General features: G+C 45.0%; 1 protein-coding gene across 2 annotated transcripts in view; it reads left to right on the top strand.

Annotated features, from left to right (window-relative positions):
• The first annotated feature begins 19,612 nt into the window (after positions 1-19,612).
• LOC141080359 (adenine phosphoribosyltransferase-like) overlaps positions 19,613-25,841 on the top strand; it is a 52,504-nt gene continuing 46,275 nt past the window's right edge. The window contains exon 1 of one of the 2 annotated variants that reach the window (XM_073565519.1): positions 19,613-19,819. In XM_073565519.1, the coding sequence (XP_073421620.1) occupies positions 19,813-19,819 (7 nt within the window). In that variant the 5' untranslated portion in view covers positions 19,613-19,812. The remainder of the gene's footprint in view (positions 19,820-25,841) is intronic. The other variant, XM_073565517.1, reaches the window with a different exon arrangement.

Raw genomic sequence — 25,841 nt, 5'->3', positions numbered from 1 at the left:
AGCAAAAACTTATCTTTGGGAAGCAGGAATCAGACTGGTCTCCAAGAATCCAGCAGAGAAATCACCAGCGACTCAGAAGGGCGTCGGCTGCCTTATATCCAGTCTGAAGTTCCCGTTACCCAGTCACAATCCACCTGATCAGGTTTTGGTTTCTTTCATCCAAATCAGCCTCACTACATTCCTTCACCAGAAGAGGGAGATCCTCGGACACAAAAGATGAATGAACAGATGAGCTCACAACACCTGCACTTCTGGGGTTAATGTTTTGATCTCAGTGCAGACTCTTACCTGCACACTTGGGACTTATTATGGTGGCCTCTCATTGGTTCTGGGAAAGCTTCTTATAGCCTCAGGAAGCTCCCATCCCCGTCAGTTATACTTTTGCCCTTTGCATAGTGTGGTGACCCCTGAGTGTGTTTGTGCTGTGTTCTGGTTGCTTGATACTCTGTGTACGACTCGGTCTGTTCTCTGGATATTGCTTGTTGGATTCTGCTTGGTACCTTCTATGTCTGTTTGGTTTTGACCGCTGCTTGGCCCCGACTATCCGTTCTGTCTCATCCCTGGTACTTTACTGCTATCTCTGTGTATGACCTCTGTTTTGCCTGACTCTGAGTATTTCTGTTTAGTGTCTTGCCATCTCTGGAAGCAGGATGCTAAGCCCCGCCCCTTGCAGTCACATGACCGTAGGTCCTTCACTGCTTGCTAAACTTCAGCGTCCCCAGGTCCTGTTTGTACTTTCCGGCTGTACCTGACCCTGGGCCCCCCTACAGTGCGGGTGAGACCCTGCTCAGCGGAGGCTGCATGCCGGCGCTGACAGGACCCTGACACTGTCAAGCAACTTCATCAGGTGGTCATCAATGAATCTTCCAAGCCAGAACATGGCAAGAACTACTCAATTAAAGAGAAACCACAGTAAATCATTACTTTAAGGCATGAAGGTTGACCAATCTGAAAAAAAATGCTAGAAACTTGAAGGTATTTTCAAGTTCAAGTGCAGTAATGAAAACAATCAATAGCTATGATGAAATTCCCTGTCCTGAGTACCGCACCAAGAAAGGAAGAGCAAGAATTATGTCTGCTGCTAGTTTAACTCAAGTCCTCCTCCACATCCACCTGTTCTTCCTCCCTCACCTCCTTCCTTTCTTTCTCCTACACATTCTTCTGCATATGACATTGTCCATGATGGCCACGAACAACTCCAGGGCCGCGATGAACATTTAGAAGTTGGTGTTCTTCTTCCATCCAATGTCCTTAAAAGTGTTTTTTTATCTAATATAGCCATGAGGGGATGAGATAGTTTATGTCACAGCTGTTCCTAATGACACATTTAGTAGCCTCTTCGAAGAGTCTCAGAGGCAACACGTGCATTCATCAGCTGCCAGTGACCGATTTCTAAATAAATCAAGCTCCAGTTTTCTTCCTGTATGATATAATCAGTCACCGCTTACGCTGCTGGTGCATGACAATGGGTATTTGCGATTCCTATAGATTTCTTCACCATCTACTCTAAGATTGCCGACCCACCCAATGATGACTCACACACCTTTATTGGATAAATTGGCCACAGCAGCCTTTTATTAACATTTTAACAAAACATTTATAAAACAATGTTCCCAAGGGAGGGGCGGTCCTCGAGGCCCAAGAATTGTAACTGCCACAGGTCAATGACCCCATAACCTTGTCCCCAGGATGAGTCCTGCCTCTAGCCACTAAGCACCAGCTCAGAGACACAAATAGACTCAACCGGACAATATCCGCCCGAAATACCCGCGTATTTCCACTTCTGTTCCTCGGTGTGACCATTATGTTCCGTTCCACATTAATCCGCCCAAGGGGGAGTCCAGGACCTTACAGATTCCCCCCCTCCAAACCGCCATTTCCTGGCACCACCGACCTCGAGGACCACTCCTGCCACGCCACCAACACAAATGTTCTGACCCCTCAAACATTTGTGTCCCGCCACACTTGTAAACCTTTCTCGATGCCTTCTTGAATTGCCAAACACCATAAATCCAATCCGATCGCATTCAGATGGATCCAATCCTTCCTCCAATAATCCCATTCTCCCGCTTCCAAATCCAAGTGACGTACAACTATCGCCCCATTCCTTGCCATAAAACAGGACACTGTATGATTTACTTTTATCCTAGCCTTATTCACCCCTCGGACCAATCTCGCCCCGCGCCACACTTTTCTCGGAACAATGTCCGACCAGACCACCAGAAACTTGGGAAACATAGACCACAGCCTTAACGTGTCAAACTTAATATTCCTTATTAAGTCCCTGCATGGTCGCTTTCCCAAATCGTTCCCCCCTAAATGGATCAGCAGCACCTCCGGAGTCCGATCTAGGCGAAACCTATGAAATTCAGGTAACAATTGTTTCCATACCATCCCCCGTTTACCGATCCACCTCAAGGTTGCTAAAGTCCTTGGTACGCCAAGCTGCCTCCCATCCGGACGAACATCAGCTCTCAGCGCCGCCCAGAATACAAAAGAATGACCCATGATCCACACGAACAGCTGTCCTGACTCTGAAACAAATAAGAAAACAATAACACCATGACCACATTAAGTAGACCTTGCGGACAAACACTAAACTAAATCAGGGCGTACATATGACCGAAACCTCACCAATTCCCAACGACCAATCCTCCTTACCATGTCCTCCCCAGTCCCCTCCTTGCGGCCTCCGTAGCCGCCCCCAATCCGAAATGAGTGACCACTGTACTACTTTGCTGAAATGCCCCCTTTTTCCAAACACCGCCTAAATATTGTTACAAATAGAAAACGAGATAGGAATGAGCCATCCTCATGAACTAACAATGGGTCCGTCATCGATCCCCATCCTGCTCCGAAATTCCTTATGCAACTCACCGGGCATAACGGAGACCCACTCACCTCAAAAAGTACCACCTTACAACCCCTACCATCCCTATCCGTCTTAGAAGAACGCAGAATTATTTCTAAACGATCCCCAAACACGTCCACATCCTGCCTAAGCAGCCCCCCTTTTTTAAAACGAGAAGGGCTCAATAATTCCCCAAACCGAAAGGCCCCAAAAAACGCCAAAGAAAGATGCCAATTTAAACAAAACAACCTCCCCCGGCGAAGCACATACCTCTCTCACGTGCTCGCCTAAAATTAACAGTACCTCATAAGATACCGGACGTCTCCTGTCCGAAGCTCTCCAGTTTCTCCTCCATCCCCTCACTGCTTGCAGAACAAAAAATGACTTAGTTAAATTCCGCAACCCCCTAAACTTAAAGCCGAAAGCCAATCCTGACAAAAAATTACTAAGCTTCGGAACCGACCAACCCGATTCCCAACTATGACCCAATAACAATAGCAACTTGCTCTCATCCTCTAAGCTCCCCGCCTAACCTTAGCTTCCAATCCTCCCAAGCACGCTAAGTTTTGGAATAGTGAGACCATGTTCCCACTGCCAACGACCTAGAAAGCAATTCTCTTACTGCCCTGACAGAAGGTTCCATAATTCCTCTGGGCACGCCAACCCCGTGGGTTCCGCTTGAGGCGCCAACTCCCGTAATTGATCCCACTGTGAACAAAAAAGAGCTTCAAGAATAGGGTACTTTCTTTTGGGTTGCACCATGGCCGTAACCCACAGGTTGAAACTCAAACCTACCCAAAGCAAGTGCTGTAAAATTCTGACCATGGTGTGATCGGAGGTTGACAATGAATTTATGTTTTTTTCTGCTCCCAACGACTCGGAATTGAAACAAATTTTTTTGTCACACACCAACTCTCCCCATACTGATAAAGCCACCACTACCGGGAAAACCTCACACACTACCTGATTGGCAAACAACTCCGATGGCCACCGTTCAACCAACCACATACCGTGAAAGAACATGCAAAAACCGCGATCACTGGTTGAAATAAACATGCCAAGTGATTCAGCCGACACCACTGGCGCAATCCAAATCGACTTCCCGTTGTAAGATTCCAAGAAAAGTGCCCAAACTCTCAGGTCACCTTTCAACTCCTTTCTTAACCGTATAAAATGTGACGGTGATGAAATCCCCACTGTAGCCAAGGAAAGCCTCCTGCAAAAGGCTGTCCCCATCGGCATAATCCGAACAGCGAAATTAAGCTTGCCGAGTAGAGATTGAACCTCTCTCAACGTTGCCTTCTTCAAACCACATATCCGGTTTACCGTGGCCCTCATATCTAACACTTTATCCACTGGGATCCTACATTCCATCGCCACGGAATCTATCTCGATACCCAAGAAACTTAGTGACGTGACTGGGCCCACCGTTTTTTCTGCCGCCAGTGGGACTCCGAATTTTTTTGCCACGCTCTCCATAGTGTGAAGCAAAACGGAACAAGCATTCGACTGCGCTGAACCCATAAACAAAAAGTCATCCAGGTAATGAATACGGGAGCTAAGCCCAGACACTTCCCTAACCACCCATTCCAGAAATGTGCTAAACGTTTCAAAATACGCACATGACAATGAACACCCCATCGGTAAACAACAATCGACGTAAAACCCCCCATTCCAAAACCACCCCAACAAATGCATTCTGTCCGGGTGAACCGGCAGCAAACAAAAAGCCGCCTCAATGTCCGTTTTCGCCAATTGAGCTCCTTGGCCGCACTCCCTGACCCAATTCAACGCCAAATCAAATGATGTGTACGAAACCGAACACATTTGCGGGTCAATCCCATCATTAACCGACAAACCCTTTGGGAATGAGAGGTGATGTATCAACCTGAACTTGTTAGGCTCTTTTTTGGGCACCACCCCCAATGGTGAAACTCTCAAATTATTTATTGGCGGGGAATCAAACGGCCCAGCCATTCTACCTAACGCCACCTCTTTATTCAACTTTTCCGTGACCACTTCAGGGAATTCTTTGGCCGACTTTAAGTTCTTGGTTGACAACTTCACCTCAACGTTAACAAAGGGGATGCGAAACCTGTTCCTAAAGCCATCACGTAACAAGACCGCCGCCTCATTATCCGGGTACTTATTTAGATAACGATCCATCTCTGCCAGGCGTACTGGAGTCACCCCTTTTTTCAGTTCCATCAGACCCTCTCTGCTTCCCTCCCCTAAAACACTTTGCTGCCCCGTGACTGCCTCCACATGAGGAAAATTCATTCTTGAACTTACATTTTGACCCAAATTTACTTGCGCCATCGTTAAAGGAGAAGCACAGTCCCTTCTGCAATGCCACCGAGTGCCCTGACTGCCCCGAACCCCCAGTGCCCCCGGAAAAAATTTGGGATCCCTGCCCTGATCTAACCGGAGCCATTACTCTCATCCATAGTGCTATGTCCTTGTGGTCCCAGCGGATGCTAGGTCTAACTGCTTTCCGCTGGCGGAATTGTTCATCATACCTAAGCCAACCTTGCCCACCATACACTCTATAAGCTTCCCCGATGGCGTCCATATAACAAAAAAGGATGAACAATTCTCCGGTGATATCTCCTCAATCACGCTAGCTAGTATAGCAAATGCCTGTAACCAATTTGAAAATGTCCGGGGGATGAGCCGAAACCTGCTTTTTTCTTCATCCTCTTTTTTTGAATCATCCCTACGAACCCTGTCCAAATTAAAACGATCCAGTGGGAGCAACGAAAACATTTCCACGTACTCCCCCTTCCATATTTTTTCTCTAACCTCTTGTTTCAAATGTGCCCCCAAAGACCCTTCAAAACAAACGTACACTTCCCCTTTCGCAGCGTCATCTAAGCGCACAGCGTCATCTTTTTCCTTTTCACTCCCATCGCCTGTAGATCCCCTTCCCACTGATTCGTCCCCCACCAATACTCCCCTTGCCGCCGCACCTGGTATTGCATTTAATAAAACCGGCGGCCCATTATTCCCTGATAACGGACCCGGTGACACGTTATTCTCCAATAACCCATTGTCCTTTGTCGGCTCTAACCAGGCTGACAGCGGTGACGGCTCCCCCTGACCTCCCCCCGCATCCCATGACCTCACCAATTCTCTCAGACTTTGGAAAAACATCCCCATGCTGGCACTAGCCCCCCCCCACAGACGATTCCCCACGTGCATTTACATCAGAGGCTAATGACGGCTGCAAGTAAGTTACGGAGTTCCTCTCACCTAGCTGCCTGGGTGCGGTGTTCCCAGCGGCCGCCGATCCGGGATCCTGATGTCCTTGGTCCGTGCCTGACGTTCTCCTGGTCCTTGGAATAGCTTCTGCTGGAGGTCCAAACAGCCGGCCAGGACTGACCTCTGTGTCCATCGATGGCACCATACGCTGCCGTGCTGTGTCTTGTCCCCCTGACAGCGCCGGGTGCGTAGCGTATTGTCCAGGGGCCATGTAATCTGTCGCCCCGCTGCCAGCTGCAGCAACCCCCCCATCAGGCAGAAAACCCCTCTGACATACCGCACCCCTACCTTCCCCCCTTCCCTGTCCCACACAGGCATAGCCGTTTGCCTGTCAATCTGCATCATAGCAGCAGCCATCTGGTGAGCGGGTGTATTGCTCTACCATTCACTGGCCGCTCTGCACTGTGGAGCCTGCCCCGCTGGAGATCCCCCGTTCAGCCGTGCAGCAGTGGGCACGCTGGGTGGTCCTGTTACTTCAGCGCTCCCGTCCCTTAGCGCTGCTGCTGTGTGGGCGGATCTCCCTCCCCTGCTCCTGGATGAAGGCGCCGTGGAAACTGGCCCCCGTGCTCCCTGACGATCCAGCCGAGCTGGGCCTGTTCCTGACTGGGCACCAGCCGCACCTGCTCCCGGCTCCCCAGCGCCCATAGAAGCCCGTGTTGAGGGGGAAGCCGACACCTCCCCCCGCTGCAGGTCCCGCCTCGACACAGGATTCCTCCCAGCTCTCGGTCCCCGCGCCCTAGGCCTGCGGCTCGTGGGACCAGCTGGAGGGTCCCTGGAGGGGCTCCTAACACGGCGCCGGACAAGGGGGTTACCTCTGGGCTGAGGCGCTCCGGAGGCCTGGCTCTCCGAGGCCGTCGCCCGTCACCCTGGCTGAATGGTCCCCACTTCCTGCAACAGGCCTTGTAGGGAAGCCTGCAGCCATCCTGTGACCCTGGAGCTCACAGCCGCCCTCAGCTGCTGAAGGATCGCTTCAACGTCCATCCTTTCAGGTAGGACAACAGCTTGTTCCTACAGTGATGGGGCACCTAAAATGGTTGCCCCACTAAGATGGCGATGCCCTCTTAAAGTCCCCCCCCACGTCCCCCTTGCGACCCCTCCTACCACTCCGAAGCCTCGTCCCCTTGCTATTATACAAAAATCCTTTAACCCCTTCCTTACCAAAACCCCTTACATGTTACCATTCCTATAGTTCCCCTTAACCCTGTCATGTCGTCCTCCCTTCTATGGCCTGTGGCCCAGTGCGGCCTCACTGATCCTGTAATATACACAACGTCTAATTTCATTGTGATGCCATGGCACAAACTATGTGGCACAAAGACCGTTCTGTTTTTGCAAAGCATTGAAGGTGTGTTTCGCCATTCAAGAATGGTTGAAATGCCCAGACTCTCTCTTGGCCATGGGCAATACCTTCTAAATTTGGAATATTTCTTAAAAAAAATAGCACAATTAGCTGTAGGACATCATAGCTTTTTTCATAGTATTATAGTTTTTAAGGTTAAAGGTAGACATAAGTCCATCGAGTTCAATCTGTACCCTAACAAATCTAGAGAAAAGCAAAAACCCCATGAGACAGATGCTAATTGCCCCATTTTAAGGGAACATTTCCTTCCCGTCTCAACATACAGCAATCAGACTAGGTCCCTGGAATATTACACTCTATGGGTACTAGGATCAAGTACCCATAACCTGTAATATTATACTTTTCAAGAAAGGCATCCTGGCCCTCCTTGAACGATTGTAGTGAATCAACCATTACAACATCATGTGGCAGAGAGCTTCATAGTCTTACTGCTCTTACAGTAAAGAATCTATGCCAGCAATTATGTTTCCACCTTCTTTTCTCAAGATGTAGAGGATACCCCCTTGTTATTGCTGCAGGACCAGGTGTAGAAAGATCTCTGAACTGTCTTTTCATATATATCTACATACTAATAAGATTGCCCCTAAGCCTTCGTTTTTACAAGCTGAATAACCACAACTTTGATAAACAACTTGTTTTGCAGTTCTCCCATTTCCTTAATAACTTTGGTCGCTCTTCTTTGCACCCATGTGACATGAGTTACTTTGTCCAAATGTAGTGCAGCCAATGTTCCTGGCAGTGTTGTTTACTATGTTTACTACAATGTCCATTTGTATTTGACAAGCAATTATCCATCATGAGATTTGCTGCTTGATACAGAGGAGCGACTTTTGTTGCCTATTCTTTAAAGCTGTAAAATAGCTTGGCAACGCTTAAGCTTAGAAGAATGAAAAGACTGAGGGCGGGAAGGAGATGCAATGTTACTGTTGGGGATGGGGTTTTGTCCATTGAAGAGATGTAAAAGGAGGTAAATAAGTCCTGTTGAACCAGATCTAGCTCCCAGCTGTCTTGGTTGCTGTGATGCATAACCGCCAATCAAAGCTTTGACCCAGTTGGTTGTAAAAGACCTGTACTGTCTCTATTCATAATTGCAGCTCACCATGTCAATGGTGCAGTGCACTTTTCAGCTCAATGGCAAGTCCAAGACCAAATTCACTTGCATATGAAAGCACAGGGCAGGCAACCCTTTCTATGTTAAACAATGGGTGTCTTCCAACAAAGCTCAGTGCACGCCATAATTTCCCAAAAAGCTGTGGCATGCACAAAGTGACACAATAGTGGCATGACAGCAACTGCACCACCCAGCAACTTGACCAGCTGGCATCAGCAATGCTATGTATAGGAGAAATCACCATCAGCGTGCAAGCCCACGTTAAGGGCGAGGACATGATATACTTAAATATAAGTCATATGTCGTGAAAAGGTCACAATGATTTTCAAAATTGTTACCGATTACTAAAGGGGAATCTACCAATTTTTACATCGACAACTAGAGCAGTCACTATAGGCTGCTGGTTCCTATTTTCCATATTTTAATTGTTGGCTTTGCTGTATAGACTGGAACAATATAAGCAGAATGATCTCATAATCAGAGAGCAGGCACATTACTGACAACTTTATTGTACCGGTACGGCCTATATAAGGCAGGAGAGCTATACTATACATTGTCTGCATAGATAAGGCCCTGTATACATCACTAATCCAATACATATGATATTTCCTTTAATTTCACAACAACAAATAAACCAACTCTGCATATGACATCCTAGAACTTTTATTCCTAGAGCCCTGTGAGAATGACTTAGAGGAGATGGGTAATGAGCTTACATGCAGTCAAACCATCATTTTAGGCTTTTCAGTGGTACTTTATTCTTGTCTTTGTGTGCTTTGTCATTTACTGATATCAGAAAAGTAGAGTATCCTATAAAAATGCATCATAATCATCTGATTAAAGGGAATTTGTCTCCAGATTTTTGCCACCCCTTCTGAGAGCAGAATGATGCAGGGGCAGAGACCATGATTTCAGTGATGTGTCACTTACTGGGCTGCTTGCTGTAGTTTTAGTAATATAACTGTTTTATCTGCTGCAGATCTACCAATTCTCTGAATGCTGAGCTTTGTATAACCCCGCCAACACCACCGATTGGCAGTTTTTCTGCCCATGGACAGCTTATTCAGAAAGCTTCCAATCAGCAGTGGGGGCGGGGTTATACAAAGCTCATGGATATAGAGGACTACCTGGCAGCAGGTTTACTAGTTGCCTAGTGATAATCTCCTGCTGATAAAGCACTGATTTTATCAAAACTACAGCAGGCAGCCCTATTGGTGACACATCCCTGGATTCAGCATCACTGTCTGTACGTTATACTGCTCTCAGATTAGGTGGCAAAAACCTGATGACAAAATCCCTTTAAGAGTATTACATAGCTTCCCTGTTATCTATATTGGGATTTTTGTGATTGGAACTTTGACTTTTATTCTAGATCTTATTTTCATAACCGATAAATGTCTTATTGAGTTTTACTCCTACATTATCAAAGATGCTAATTAGTCAGAAATGTGAATAGCTAGTAAGGAAGCGTCAATTACCATAGTTAATGAATGAAATGAATGAATTACTGTACGGCATATCAACTGATTGGTTCTTAAAAGGGTCAAAGTCAGTAGTTTCCCAATTATTTCCATCCTGCCAGAGGTCTTTCCAGTTCATTCACCTTCAGTGCGTCCCACACAATCCTCTTTGTCGAAGCATACTTGCCATTCTAGGAGGCAGCTCAGCGCAGAATGAAGCTTTGTATTCCAAAATGTGAAAAAAAAGAAAGAAAGTGGCGTGAGAGGGTGTAAGGAGACCCCCACTGAAAAGGGAATTGACACAATATGCTTTAAATATCTGACTCTAATCTTCGTCCCTCCGCAGTGTACCGCAGGTCCCAAACTTTGTGTTGCATGTGACAGTCTATAAACCCCACTCAAACCTCCAGCTTTACAATGTTGTGGAATATGGTGCCCCATATAAATAAACTTCGATGCCCCTTTAAATATATAGGATACAATGGTTCTTGGTTGTAGAGTGGGTCCCCCTTTCGCAGATGGTGGAAGGAATGCAGTATTAAACAGAAGAGTGGCCAAGAACAATTCACTCATAAAGAGGCAATGAGCTTGTTAGTTTCAGTGTTGTGGAAGTTGGCAGCAAGATTGATCACTTCAGCCGACTTATGAGAGGTAACAGCTCGGTATCAGCATCTGTAGTATGGAGACATTTGGTATTTCCAACAAAAGTGGGCTTGCACTTGTGACTTATGATACTTTATCCAACTTCTGGCAAATTCTTCTGCAGCTTCTCCTTTATTCTAGCACAGTCCCTGTACCACTCGTAGTACAGCACACTCTCTCGATGCTTGTCACAAACCCTTTCGCAGTCGCCTCTCTATGGCATCAAATCAATATTCAAAGGAAAAAGATGCAGCACTCTCAACTCCATTGAAAAAACAAAGTCCTTCATTGAATTAGCTGGACAAGGTTAGCATCGGGCTAGGTACATGAACACATGCAGTGAAAAACAGGACTACAGCTGTTTTGCGTTGTCCACGCTTCAACAGGTCCAGGTGCATCTGGCCCTGTTGAAGCGTGGACAACGCGAAATAGCTGTTGTCCTGCTTTTTTTCACGGCATGTGTTCATGTACCTAGCCCGATGCTAACCTTGTCCAACTAATTTAATTAAGGACTGTTATGATTAGGTAACCGAGGAGGATATCAGGGGAATAGGCTAGGCAACCAGATATCCAGAGAGGTTGGTAACTTAGCAGATTGCAGACCCCTAAACTGACAACACAACTAGAATTAGCCGTGGCACATACCTACGATGCCCTAGACGCCTCGGCACAGCCAAATAATTAACTAAGCATAAAGAGAGAAAGGGGAAAGCTAAACTGCCCTGGAGTAGAACCCCAAACATATATTGCCGGTGAGACAAGATGAGGCACAAAACACAGGCAGAAAATAGAGTAAGCAAATGATGGGGCCCAAACTGTCTAGATAGAACAGGACAGGAAAGGATACTGTCTGCAATCACGCAAAAACCCTAAGAAAAAATCCAACACATCTGATATAAGAAATAAGATAATCCTTTAATCGTCCCACCATGGGGAAATGCAAAAATACTGAGGCCACAAGACCTCTCCCCCACTATATCACTAGTGTCATAATGACAGGAGGTGCAGATGTTTCAGTTTCCCCTATACTCAGGACAGTTGTTCTCTATTGAGCAGGTGCCAATTGTGCCCAGGGGCATGCCATTTCATTTTACATTTGGATCCAAAACTTCATCCAGAGAAAGGAATTGGGGCAGGATGCAGCTTCCAATATATAACCAGTCACAATTTTACCTGACATGCAGGAGTGCAATATGTGAATCTAACAACATGTCTTGGAGACCCCAATTAAGAGCAGCATCATGTAGGGGTAGAGACCTTGATTCCAGTGATCACTTACTGGGTGGCATATTGTCATTTTCATAAAATATCTTTTTTATCTGTTGCAGATTTACTGGTACTGAGCTCTGTATAACCCCACTCACACCCTGATAGGCTGCTTTACACTGTGCATAGGCAGAAATCTGCCAATCAGTGGTGCGAGCGGTGTTATACAGAGCTCGTGTATATGAAGGACTACCTGGCAGCAGGTTTACTAACCCTCTAGTAATAATCTCATGCTGATAAAACTGGGATTTTATAGAAACTACACTAAGCAGCCCAGTAAGTGACACATCACTGGAATCAGGGTCTCTGCCCCTTTATTATTCTGCTCTTAGATTAGGAGTCAAAAAAAGTAAAAAACCTAGTGACAGATTCAATTTAAGATGGCCAAACATTTAAGACAGAAATTGATGTTGATGGTTCAATGCATTTTTCAATGGATGATAAACTAGCGTTTCGTTGAGGCAGTCACACACATTTTAGTCTAAAACTATCGTTTATTGTTAAAACTCACCCAACCAACTTTCCTTATGGTTTTGATGGACTAAGTTAATGGATGGGTATATGCTAGGACAGTGAAAGCGTTACCAATAATTCCTTGGTGATCCAGGAGAATGAAATAGGTTTAAGGGTTATCCAATGGGAAAATATTAATGTAGTGGACCAAGAATTGCAGAAAAAAACTTTTTATCCAATGTGCAAATTAGGGTTATCAATGCACCATTTGCGTTGTTAGATAGCTCAGTGCACTGTTGTGCCCCCTGATTTTGCACGCAACGCCTCCTACCTTGATTGACAGGACTGACGTAACCAGCGCTAGATAGGTCTGAAAAGAATACTTTGTGCATGTGCACACTTTTTAGGATGGAGCAAAGTGCTTGCGTACGCTGCCCTCCCTGCTACAGCCCCTCATTACGCAGTGTGAGAGAGGGCTGTGTGTGCATACGCTCCTACGCTGACACAGCCCACTCTTATCTCTGTTGTTATTACTTGCAACATGGTTTAGCGAGTGGCCAAAGCATTGAAGGGAGAAGGCGGTGTGCGCAAGTGCTCCACTCTATCACTAAAAGTGCAAGTGCAAAAGCCATATTTCTCTCCATCTGAGAAAAACGGTCCGATTATGCTGATCAGAGTTTGATCAGAGAGGGATCAGATTTTCTTGGATGAGAGAAATAAAAAAGTTTCCATGCTTAAGACCTTCATAGGTCGAAACGCGTTGGTTGATGATTGTACCTGGGACACTGTCCACATGATGTATCACTATGAACTCTGATTTATAATACATCATAAATAAATTGGAATTTTAATCCAAATCTTCACGCTGGAGATCACTTTTTTCCTTTTTCGTAAAGAAAAAAAGTTTCTCCAACTTCTCCAGTCAGTCTGTGAAAATCAGACCGCACTCAGACATCATCCGAGTGCAGTCCAATGTATTCCACAGACCTATAGACTTGCATTGCCGGCTTTGACTCGACATTCGGATAAAAATCAGACATGTCACCAATTTTGTTCCTTCATGGGTACTAGTGGGTAATAATGCCATCTGTCAAAACCACTGATAACACTCATCAGATATAGACGGTTGTGTGCACCTGCCCAAACAGCGAGCGCACACACCAGGCTTTATCTTCAGATAGTGCTTGCTCTGGGCAAGACAGAGCAGTCAATCTACATAGAGGGGCGCAGCAAGGCATGCAAACTCAGGGGGCAGGACAGCGTATAAAGAAACATGGCCACATCAAGGGTGCACAAACTAGCCATAATCTGCATATTAGATAAAAAGCATTCTCTACATAATGGGAAGAGGGGAGAAAGCTGCTGTCAATCATCTTTGGCACTGGATTTTAATGTGCCTGATCCTCAAAACACCTGCCAGGGGGGAAGACAGCGCTCCAGAGGGTGTGTAACTTTAATGTGCATGGGTGGTCTTTATAGAGAGTGTGAGCTGGGGATGGGAGATGTCACCAGACGCAGGAAGATTGATTTAATACCTCCGGTACCAAAGAGCACACAGCTGTCCCCTCTGGGCTTCTGTGTTTCCTCCTGACAAGAGCATTACTCCATAGCACCAGTTTGTTCACACATAAAAGGTTTTATTATGAAGGTGAAACAATTTAGGAAAATCATAACTTCGGCTATTTTTAACGGTGGCTGCAGAATATGTCTAAACTGGGGATCTTCTCTTCCAAAGGATTCTTTTAGGACATTATCATGTATGAAGAAACAGAGTTCAGTCTGAATTGAAAGCTCCCTGATTGCTGTTAATACGCTTTAAGGTCTCTCAAGACCCTAAAGCAAAATGATCAGAGGGGCAGGAAAAGGTTAAAAAAATAATAAAACATTCAGGAGCGTTGCCCCCCATGTGACTGTGTGGGGGGCTCAGTGCTGGAAGAACTGAAGATCGGAGTGGAGGACCAGGATATCTGCGGCTACGAGGGCATTGAATGACGAGGTACAATAGGTTTTATTTTTTAAACCCTTCCCTCCCCTCCGTTTAATATCCCTTAGGGTTTGGCAAAACCTAGGAACATATCAATGTGGGCTTGATAACAGCCCCTTCCCAGCCCTTGAGAGTGTCCATCAAAATGGCAGCTCTGTATCAGAATTTGTGCAAATCAAATCCCGAAAAATTTTGGCTTTGCAACAATCTGAAATTTCAGGAAATTTGTAATTTGCTCATCTCTACTTCTGAGCAGAACAATATACAGTATACGGGAACGCAGTGACATTACTGATATACACAGCACAATACTGGCAGTTACTGCAGCCACTTGGTTCCATGACATCACACTACGGAACGTAGGACTCTGGATTCTGGAATTGCACCAGTAAAGCTTTACCAACCAGCCATTTGGTCTGCTCACTAACAGACTGTACAATGCAGGTCCAAGGTGATGTTCCCACTGTTGATGCTCCAATCAATCCATCCAATGTGCAAAAGTGTAAAACAAGTTATATAAATTATAACTTTCGGCCATATTCCCGTGAAGATGAGCTCAGAAAAATCAGGGATTCTCCTTTTAGGTTTAGGAGGAAGGTTTCAAAGGTAAGTACTGCCTAAAAAAACCGGTTCCTAAAATAAGGTAAAAGTCACTGAGTGGCGTCCACCTACTCTACAATTAAAGAGTAATGTTTATTTCATAAGTCAATAGAAAAAAAAAAGCTTCTCTCTCTGCCACAATAGATCGCTATCAATATTCTTAATTCTGAGATAAAGAGTGTCCCAATACTTCCGTCTATATAGTGTAGCGTATTTCTGCGGATCTTAATGATAATTACTTCTTGTACACTTATACTAACTCTATGTGAAAGTAACCATATTGGACGTCAAGGCTAGTTTCTATTGTCATGTAGTTTTTGTATCATCACTATGTTTTGATGGTAAGATCAGAAGTTTTTGGTCCATTTTATTCTTCTTACATACAGTTTCTCCTCTCTTTAGAAACCTAGGCTTGAGACCATATTAGAACATCCTGATGAAGATAAAAATGAAGATGACCCTATGTCTCCAGAAAATTTGTGGACATCACCGTCATGTCCACAAAAACCTGCAGCCGCACCTCTACAAGCTGATGTGCCACAGAGAGATTTCACCCAAGAGGCCAACATGGAAAAAGAATGAAATCTTGGGGATAAACCAGGGACTGATATAACTTTAATAAAACTTTTTGGTCTCATATTCAGTGTGACGATTTATCCTTAACTAGTTGTACGGCATTGGAGATAAGTGCTGCTGCTATTGGTTTCTGACAGCTGATTATCATATATTCCCATAACTGTTCACACCATGCAGTTAATTATGCACTGGCAAGTTTGTATTGTGTAATCTTTGAAAGTAGAACATTAGAAAAAAAAAATTAGATTTCCTTTAGAGGCAAATTTGGCTGTGCCCTTGTATTAGCAAACTTTCACTTTTCACATATAAAGCTATTTTCACACGTTGCATTTTTGCTGCGTTGTCAGTGAATTTTTTCACCCATGGAAAGCAATAGAGCATAAAAGCAACAAAAAAACATTGCCATCTGTTTTGCTGCAGTTTTAGTAAAAAAAAAAAAAAAAAGTACAGCAGGATGTAAGCCCATTTACTTTGGGGATTTTGTCAATTTTAAACCATAACGTAGTGGTCTCATCATCTAAGAATGGCAATAAGGATTTGTACAGTTTAATAAAATTAGTGATATGTGCAAAGTAACCAATGTGTGAGATCGAACAATACCTGACCAACTCAAGGGTTGACCAATGTTTGAAAGAAAACAGTAAATAACATTTATTCTCCCTGCCAGCATTCAGTATTCAGACATTGATGCGGGTGAGGCGTGAGTTCAGTCATTGCTCTCAGTATACAGAGCGGCTGCTGTAACCGTGCCCCCAGCCTTGACTGACACTGACTCTACACTGAGGCCGGCTGTCAGTCAGGGCCGGGGACACAGTTACAGTGCCGACTGAACCCCATGTCTGATGTTTTTCCACGCACTCACTGGCTTGCATGGCCAAGTGCAATCAGAATATTGAATCAAACTAGGCCAAACAGTGATTTTTTTTCAAGTCTAAGGAAAAAAAAAATCGGAAATGGGCACGTCCCCATAGAATTGCACTCATCTGATTATTATTATGGTTGTTTGCAGAGATCTCAAAACAGCTCATTAGATCAAGTGTATATAATATTAGGACAAAACATTCACCAATGTATGTGAGATGTGTCCTGAGGGATGTGAGCACGGATCTGCACGTGCTGCATCTGATCACAAGAAAGACTGTGAAGAAACAAGATAGGAGGAGTTGCAGAGAGAGCGGTATTGTAGGACATCACAGTAATAATACATGAACACCACATTATAACAATGGCCAGTAGATGGCAGCAAAATACAGCAAATAGCCATAATACATATATATTATAAATAAATGATATAAGCCATATAAAATGACTCTGAGGGAATGAGTTCTCTGGCTTATTTGACTGCGACATATCAGGAGAATATGATGCGGCATGAGGGTTAAGTTGAAGTTTAGTCTCTAGAGGGTCTGCTGGCGGTGGCCTAAATTGTGGGTTAGTACTGGAAGTTAACGTGTCAGTAGTGTATATTGAAATTCCTTGTCTTGCAGGAGCATCAATGTGGTGGATTGGAGGTGGCGCTGGTACAGATGTTAAATGTCTTAGCACATAGTCAGTAGGGCGATCAGCTGGTTCTTCCACTTCTCTTGAAATGAAGCAGCCCATATCAGCATCCTGCAAAACATGTGTTTTGCGTGTTTTTGCATATTTCCCATAAGGGATGGGGGCATTGCTCTAGAATCACTGCGTTGAGAAACATGTGATGGTGTCTCCGTGGTGTTGGATGTTGATCTCCATGAGTTCATTCATCCTCATTTTTCACATATCAGCATCCTGACCTAGTGCTTGTCCAAGGACTTTGAGTTTAGCGAAGGCTGCTTCTTCCCTTTCTGCATGGAGTATTTTTAATTGGGCCTCCAACTCTACTTCCTGCCTTTTTAATTGAGCTTCCATCTAATTTCTTTGGGTTCTACTTCTGCCTCTTGCCTTTTCCTTTGGGTTTTTATCTCTGCTCCTTTCTAGCAAAAGATCTTCTAATTCTAGCTTCCTCTGCAGTCGCATGGATTTCCAGTAGCTTGTCAGACAATGTTGACTTCCTAGAATGAGATGATGTGGAAGATCGAGATGTGATTTTTGTCGCCGGACGTTGTGACCTAACCTCTTGGGGGTGTGCGATGCAGAGTTAAATCTGCTGCTTCTCTGTTAAAGCCTGGAATAGCCAATAAATAACGAGCACCTCTGCCCCATAAATGATTTAGGTTGTCACAGAACGCCTCTCTAGTTGTCTCAAAGTTCTCTCTGACCTTTGTGGTCATCTTGGTTACTCGTTTGGGACGTACGCCATGTTCTGCAGTAAGCATGGACTCTGCCCCCGATGCATCTGTGATGTCAGGAACATGATGCGCTTGCCTCACAGAGGCATCAACACAACTTTTCGTGGGCATGTCTTAGCTAAGATGGCGGGTGGTCATAGATTTGCTAACAGACAACACATATGCACACAGACACTGTAGGATTATGTCTCCTGTTACTATTCCACCACCGATGCACATAGGAGATGTGTCTGAGAGATGTGAACACAGATCTCTGTACAAGCAATGGCAGATAGTGTTACTCGCTACCCTTCCCTCCTATGCTTTACCACCTGCATGTGCTTAATCCGGGAAGGACGATGCAGTGATGAACGTTAAACACTATTATTCACAGTACTTGGTGAGATGAGGTAGGATGTCAGGGAAGATGAAGGGATGAATATAATTTAGAATATGAAGGGTGGAGAATAGAGGTAACATGAGAATCCTCTGTTCAGCCATGATGCACATGCTGCAAGATGGCACTGACCAGCAGAAAGGATGTTAGGAAGCAAGATAGGAGGAATTACAGAGAGAGAGAGAGGTATTATGGGAAATCACAGTAATAATATGTGAACAACATATAACAACAATGGCCAGTAGATGGCAGCAAAGTACAGCAAATACTGAACAATAATACCTACATATGATAGATAAATGAAGTAAGCCATATAACATTAAATGTCCCTGAAATGGCTGAAAGCCTTTGCAGATGATTAGCTGAACAGCACAGTGACACATACTGTGAAATTGTATTGTCACTGCAGCTCTGGTTGTGATTTAAGTAAAATACTTGACATAGTAGTAGAATAGTGACTGCAGCTCTGGATGTGACTGAAGTATGACACATGATGTAATAGCAGAATAGTGACTGCAGCTCTGGATGTGACTGGAGTATAAGAATCAGGCCTTCTGAAGATTACGGTCATGTGACATGTCATGTTAGCCGTTGCCTAATATGTACTCCAAAAAAGTGACACTGAAAACTAGAACTCCTGTAAGAAAAACAAACAAACGCCCTGTTATAGGCCTATTGACTGAAAAGCAAAAACCTTGATGCTTAGGCTATGTTAACCTAACACGATACTGCTGCATTTTTTGCTGCAATTTTTCAATCCCACTGTAAGGCTATGTGCACACACTGCAGATTGGTCTGCAGATTCTTATCTGCGGAACTGCAGGTAAAATGACCTGCGGTTTTACCTGTGGATTGGCCTGCGGTTTTACCTGCGGAGTGGCCTGCGGTTTGCCACCTGGACAATGGAATAGGTGGCAAACCGCAGCAGAATCCGCAGAAAGAATTGACATGTCAATTATTTGTGCGGATTCAAAACCGCAGCTTTTCCGCAGTTAAAAATCCGCAGCATGTGCACAGCAGAATGTAAATCCCATAGGATAACATGTTACTGTACACTGTCTGCAGAACTGCTGCAGTTCTGCTGCGGTCAAAACCTCAGCGGATCCGCAGCAAAAACCGCAGCGTGTGCACATAGCCTAAAACGACGGCAATTTTACTGCATTTTCAGAACGTTATTGCAGAAAAAAAAATAAAAAAATAACATGGTGCAATTGCATTAGGTGAACATGCCCATAAGGCCCGAGCAGGCCTGGTCGTTAAGGGAGTTAATGCCCTGCTCGCTGATTACAGCACTTTTTTTTTTATATAGCACAGCTATATACAAGGTATTATGTACAGGTTTACTGCTTTTCTTATTTTTTTTTATCCCTTTTTAAAATCCAGCACACATCGCCTTCTCTCTCTTTCTCCACATTCCTTTGGTCTGTCCAAAGACCACTTAGTAGGCGTCCACATTTACCCGCCAGTCACATGGCTATCAACAGACCTACTGTTTCCCCTTATAGCAGTGGATGAATTTAGCTTGCACTTGAGTTACATAACTGGGCAAGGAACAAGCATAACAACCAGAGAGCAAAGTTTGTGCCTAACCAAACTTTTAAAATGCCAGGTAAGATGAAAACTGCTGTGTCTGTGCGGGAAATGTGTGCACTGCAGGGGATTCATGCCACCAGTGTCATAGACAGGACTGAAATAAGGGGGGAGTTATAATGAGAGAGCTGCACCCCACTACCACACTCCCCCATCCCCCGCCACCCTGCATGTGTGAAAAGTTCAGAGTCAGCAAGGAAAACCCTGCCTTCTGCTTGCTGAGATTTCCACATTCTGTATTGGCAATGTTCCTGGAAGTTCTCCGTAATCTATGAGCCCTAATGGGGACAGGGACCCGATGTGACAGATTACGTTTCCATGCAGCTCTATGGAATATGCTGGCGCTATGTTCAATGAATGCTGCAATTGTATGGGACGTGCCAGCTATGTAGCTTTGTGATTACTGGTAATAATCTGGATAAATGACTGATAAGCTGCAGGAAGCGTCTTATGGCCGCCACAGGCTGTAACAGCAACAGTTGTCACTTGCTGACACAGTGTCCATAGTGGTAGACCACCCACTGTTAGGCTTGGGTCAGGCGGACGTACGTGCTCCCATCCAAGAGAATCGGGCTGATTTCGCTAATTACACTCTGATCAGAGTTTGATCACAGTGTAACACGATTTTCTCGGATGAGGAGAAGATGGAGAAAAAATGTATCCAGCTTCTCCATTATGTCAGTCTGATTTTTTTTTTGTCTATGGACTCATTGACTTTTATGCCGCCAAATATCGTATCAAATTGTGCATTCTGCGTTTTTTTTTTTTCCTTTGGACAGACTCAGTTCTAGGAAAAACGTGGACATGTGCACGGCCTCATAGAATAACATTGGGCTAAGCGCGCTCCGATATTTTGTTGGAAAGCTATTGGACAGAAAATACGCTGTGATGGCAGAGGAGAGGTGAAAGAACAGTCCCGAACCTCCCAATCCATGATTCTGGCTCTTTGTAGGAGTATAGAAATGTTCCTCGCTGGGCACACTGCCATATAGCAGGGTGGCAACCTACTTTTACATTTTCTCTGGGTAACTGGACCAAAAATCATAGATGGCTCCCAATTTTTACAGACATAAACCACTGCTCCATGTCTCACCCTCTAATTAATACCCAAGTATCGCAAAAAACACCTAGCATTGAAAGGACTGATATATTAGATGGAGTGTATATAATGTTAGGACCTGTGAGTTACTGTAAGGCCGGGGTCACATGTTCAGTATTTGTAAGCCAAAATCAGGAAGGGAACAATCAGAGGAGAAGTATAATAGAAACCCGTCACCACTTCTGTACTTATCACCCGCTCCTGGTTTTGGCGGGAGCTGCGAGCACGCAGGTTTCTAAGGTACACATCGGATAACTAACTGACGCAAGCCGCTTAGTAACCCGATATTTACCTTAGGCCGGGATCACACACAGCGAGATACGGCCGAGTCTCGCAGGTTAAAACCAAGCTCTGGCGCCGGCACTCCGGAGCGGAGCGTGCAGCCGCACAGCAATACATGGAGCTGCACGCTCCGTTCCGGAGTGCCGGTGCCAGAGCTTGGTTTTAACCTGCGAGACTCGGCCGTATCTCGCTGTAGTGTGACTCCGGCCTTAGAGACCAGCTCCCAGCGTCTTCTCTTAGAGCGCTGGGAGCCTCGCTGATCGTTGGCTCCCGCTGCCACACCCAGCGATGCGCGCTGGCCAGCGGGAGAGCAACGATCACAAAATGGCCCAGGACGATGCTGCACGATCAGCGATACCCGGTGGGGGGGCCGGTCGCTGATTCCCGTCACACACAGTGATCTCGCTGGCGAGATCGCTGTGGCATCACAAAATCAGCGATCTCGCCACGGGGCCTTAAGACAAGATGTAACAACAGGGTAGTAACTGCAGGCACGCGTTGCGTTTTTGCTGCGTTTTTTTCAGTGCAGATTTGTCACAAAACCAGAATGGTCTCCTAATGCCAACAAAGTGAATCAGAACCCTAAAGCCTTGTGCATACGTTGCTTATTTGTGACTTGCAGATTTTGTGCAGATTTAAATCTGCATCATGTCAATTCTTTCAGCGTTATTGCGGCAGATTTCACCCATATTAATGAAAAACCTGTGTAAAAAAATGTGGCAAAAAACGTGTTGCTGCGTGTTTCCTGCCAGGAGATGCAGCAATGGTGCAGAAATTTCTGAACCAAATACTTAACGTGTGCACATGGCCTGAAGCTCGAGGTAACAACAGAATCTTTACTGCAGCTCTGGATGTGACTGAAGTATTAGAGATTATCTGACACAGAATAGTGACTGCAGCTCTGGATGTGACTGGAGTAAAAGATCTGATGTAACAGCAGAATAATGACTCCAGCTCCACGCCTTCCTCTTGCGGCCCGCTCGAGTACCAGCTTGTCAGTGTGACTGTTTCACACCATGTATTTTACATAAGGTTTAACAGCCTCCCTTTTTATATGGAAAACAAAAAATTGATCTGATCTAAGTATATAAGAATATTCGTCTGCATCCACTTTTTTTTTAAACATATCCGTCTTTTTTTAAAGATATAAGGAGGAGTTTCAGGAGATGTGACATGTATTCTGGCAAAAAATATGAAAAAAAAGACAGATGACAAAAGCGGAAGCAACATAAGCTTGCATCCATCTCCCATAGAATTGAATGTTATAAAAAACTAATCTGATTTTTCAACTATTGCATCCTGTAAAAAAAAAGACAATTGAAACAGATTTGTTCACAGACATATGTCATACTGAGACCTATTGGACCCACATTTTTCCCTTTTGTATTCTATGTAAGTACAATCATATCTATTTTAATACCGTATATACTTGTGTATAAGCCGACCCCCCCCACCCTAATTTTGCTACAAAAAACTGGGAAAACTTATTGACTCGCGTATAAGCCTAGGGTGGAAAATGCAGCAGCTACTGGTAAATTTCAAAAATAAAAATAGATACCAATAAAAGTAAAATTAATTGAGACATCAGTAGGTTAAATGTTTTTGAATATCCATATTGAATCAGGAGCCCCATATAATGCTCCATACAAAGTACGTCCCATATAATGCTCCATACAGTTCATGATGGGCCCCATAAGATATTCCATACAAAATACACCCCATATAATGCTGCACAAAGGTTAATAATGGCCCCATAAGATGCTCCATAGAATAATATGCCCCATATGCTGCTCTATAAAGGTTATGGCCCCATAAGAAGTTCCATAGATTATGCCCCATATGCTGCCCACATAAGATGCTCCATAGATTATGCCCCCATAAAATGCTCCATAGATTATGCCCCCATAAAATACTCCATAGTTTATGCCCCATAAGATGCTCCATAGATTATGCCCCCATATGCTGTTGCAAATAAAAAAAAATGACATACTCACCTCTTGTCACTGGGGGCCAGGTGCTGGGTCCTGAGCTGGCGATGACACTGGCACGCTCTGGGGGCCAGGTGCCGGTGTCACCGCTGGCTCAGGACCCGGCACATGAGATATTCACCTGTCCCCGGTCCATCGCTGGGCGCGTCCTTTGTCAGTGACTGTTCAGGCAGCAGAGGGCGTGGCACGCACTGACTACATCACCGCGCCCTATGCTGCCTGAACGTCACTGACAGAGGACGCGGCAGACAGTGGCGGACAACGATGGACCGGGGACAGGTGAATATTGGATATACTCACCCCCTCGTGGCGCAGTCTCTGCAGCCCCACCTCTCCCACAGTCGCCCTTCCTTCCTTCAGCGGTCATGTGGTACCACTCATTAAAGTCATAAATATGCACATATTCATGACTTTAATGAGCAGTACCATGTGACCGCTGAAGGAAGGGAGACCGTAGGAGAAGCAGGGGGGCTGCAGAGACCGCGCCAGGAGAGGGTAAGTATGATCTGACACCCCCGCTCCCCCTCCCCCACCGACCGCCGGGCGTATATATGACTCGCATATAAGCCAAGAGGGGGACTTTCAGCCCCAAAAAATGGGCTGAAAATCTCGGCTTATACACGAGTATATACGGTACTTTTTTATTATAGTACAATCTATGCCTTAGGCTATGTGTGCACGTTGAGTATTTGACTGCAGAAGTTTCTGCAACATTTCTGCATGTGTAGAAATTTGTAGCCAGCAAAAATACAACAAAAAAGAAAAGCTTTTTTGCATGCTTTTTGGCGTTTTGTACAGCAATGGATGCTTTTTGGAGCTAAATAAAGATTTTGAAAAAAAGAAAAAAAAAGTTTTGTGACATAATTTCCTTGTTCAACTACTTCTTTTTCATTCTTCATTTTGGAATTGAAGATGCCTAGCACACCACAGCCGTTACAGCTCAGCAGGCCGTATCTAAACCTCCTATTACACTGATTTGAATATACTACGTTCGCCCATCGGGGTAATGGGATTAGGACTTGGTGTAAGCCGCTGTCCCTGACACCAAACCCTAGGTTTAGTAATGATGAAGTATCAGCCAGACACCCTCATTACTAAACCGGTAAGTAAAGAGTTAAATAAACACACACAGCAAGAATAAAACAGAGACATTCTTTAATAATTTAAATTAACCCAATATACTCACGCCAGGTCTGACGGTAATCCAAGGGTTAAAGCAATGTCCCACGTTGTCACCAGCCTATGTAGGAGTATTCACAGAATTAACCTACATAGGCTGTAACAGCAATTAGCAGAACTCGGCATTTACTGCGATTCCTGGCAGGGAATCGAGTAGAGATTTTTCAAGTTCATATCAGCGGGCTCCCACACTGATATCTATCTTTTTATTTAATGAAAAAAAAGCTTGGGCTAACCAGCAGAGGGCAATCCGACGGCTGAGGGCTGATGTCAATATTCTGGGAAGAAGCCAATAGCCATAATGGTTACCAGGCTATTAATATCAGCTCTCAGGTGTTTCTTAACCTTTACTGGCTAATTTATAGGGGGACCCCAGAAAAAAAATTGATGTAGGGTCCCCTTATAAATTCCAACCAGCAAAGGCTAAACAGACAGCAGCGGTTTGCTATTATTAGCGTAGGAAATGGCCATGGTTTTTGGCCCCCTCCCAGACTAAAAACATTAGCTCTCAGCCATCCCAGAAATTGCGCATTAATAAGATGCACCAAGCCTGGCTTTTAGCCTCGCTCTTTCCACTTGCCCTGATGCGGTGGCAAGTGGTGTAACAGGGTTGGGGGTTCATGTCAGCATTGTATTGGCAGCTGACATGAAGCCCAGGGGTTAGTAATGGAGAGGCGTCTATAAGACGCTCCCATTACAAACCCCCATATTCAAAAGAATAATAAAGTCCTTTATTTGAAATAAATGACCACACGGTTTTACACATTTATTTACCAAAAAAAAAAACACATTATAATCACCTTAAAGCCGGGGTCACACTTGCGAGAAACTCACACGAGTCTCGCGTCTCAATGCCCGACACTGCCTCCGGCACTCGGATCGGAGCGCTCAGCTGCATTGAAATAACATGCAGCCGCACACTCCGGTCCCAAGTTCCAGCGGCAGTGCCGGGTATTGAGACCCGAGACTCGTGCGAGTTTCTCGCAAGTGTGACCCCGGCCTAACACCTTATCCTTTATGTCCTTGGCTTGATCCCTGTAGAAAAAAAACAAAACAGAAAACAACCAACCAAAATAGTCACCTATTCAAAGTGAAGAGATAATCCATAATGTACCACAACAATCTTGATAACTTTGCTGGACAGCAGGTTCACATTGACACAGGAAGTAATCGCTCCTGTGTTAGTAGCATTGATCTGCAGTGAGAAAGTTCACCGGAGTTCATCAGCTGATGAACTCGCCGACGGCACTGCTGTGTGAGAACTTTCTTAGGCTAGTTTCACATTTGCGTTTACGGCCGCAGCGTCGGGCTGCGCACGGCCGCCGCTAAGCCCCGCCCCTGCCGTGCCTCCGCCGGTAGCTCCGCCTACGGACGCATGACGCTGCATGCGTCCTGCGTCCCCTATCTTTAGCACTGGGGACGCAGGCCGTGCGCAGGTATGCGTTTGGCGGCGCATGCGTCCTTTTGACGCTGCGCCGACCAGCACCAAATGC

Source organism: Dendrobates tinctorius, unplaced genomic scaffold (genome assembly GCF_039654945.1).
Source record: "Dendrobates tinctorius isolate UK_male_01 unplaced genomic scaffold, ASM3965494v1 ptg000016l, whole genome shotgun sequence".
In the NCBI taxonomy this organism is placed as follows: domain Eukaryota; kingdom Metazoa; phylum Chordata; class Amphibia; order Anura; family Dendrobatidae; genus Dendrobates; species Dendrobates tinctorius.
Note: the sequence above shows the minus strand (reverse complement) of the source record. Positions and strands in the feature narration are given on the sequence as shown.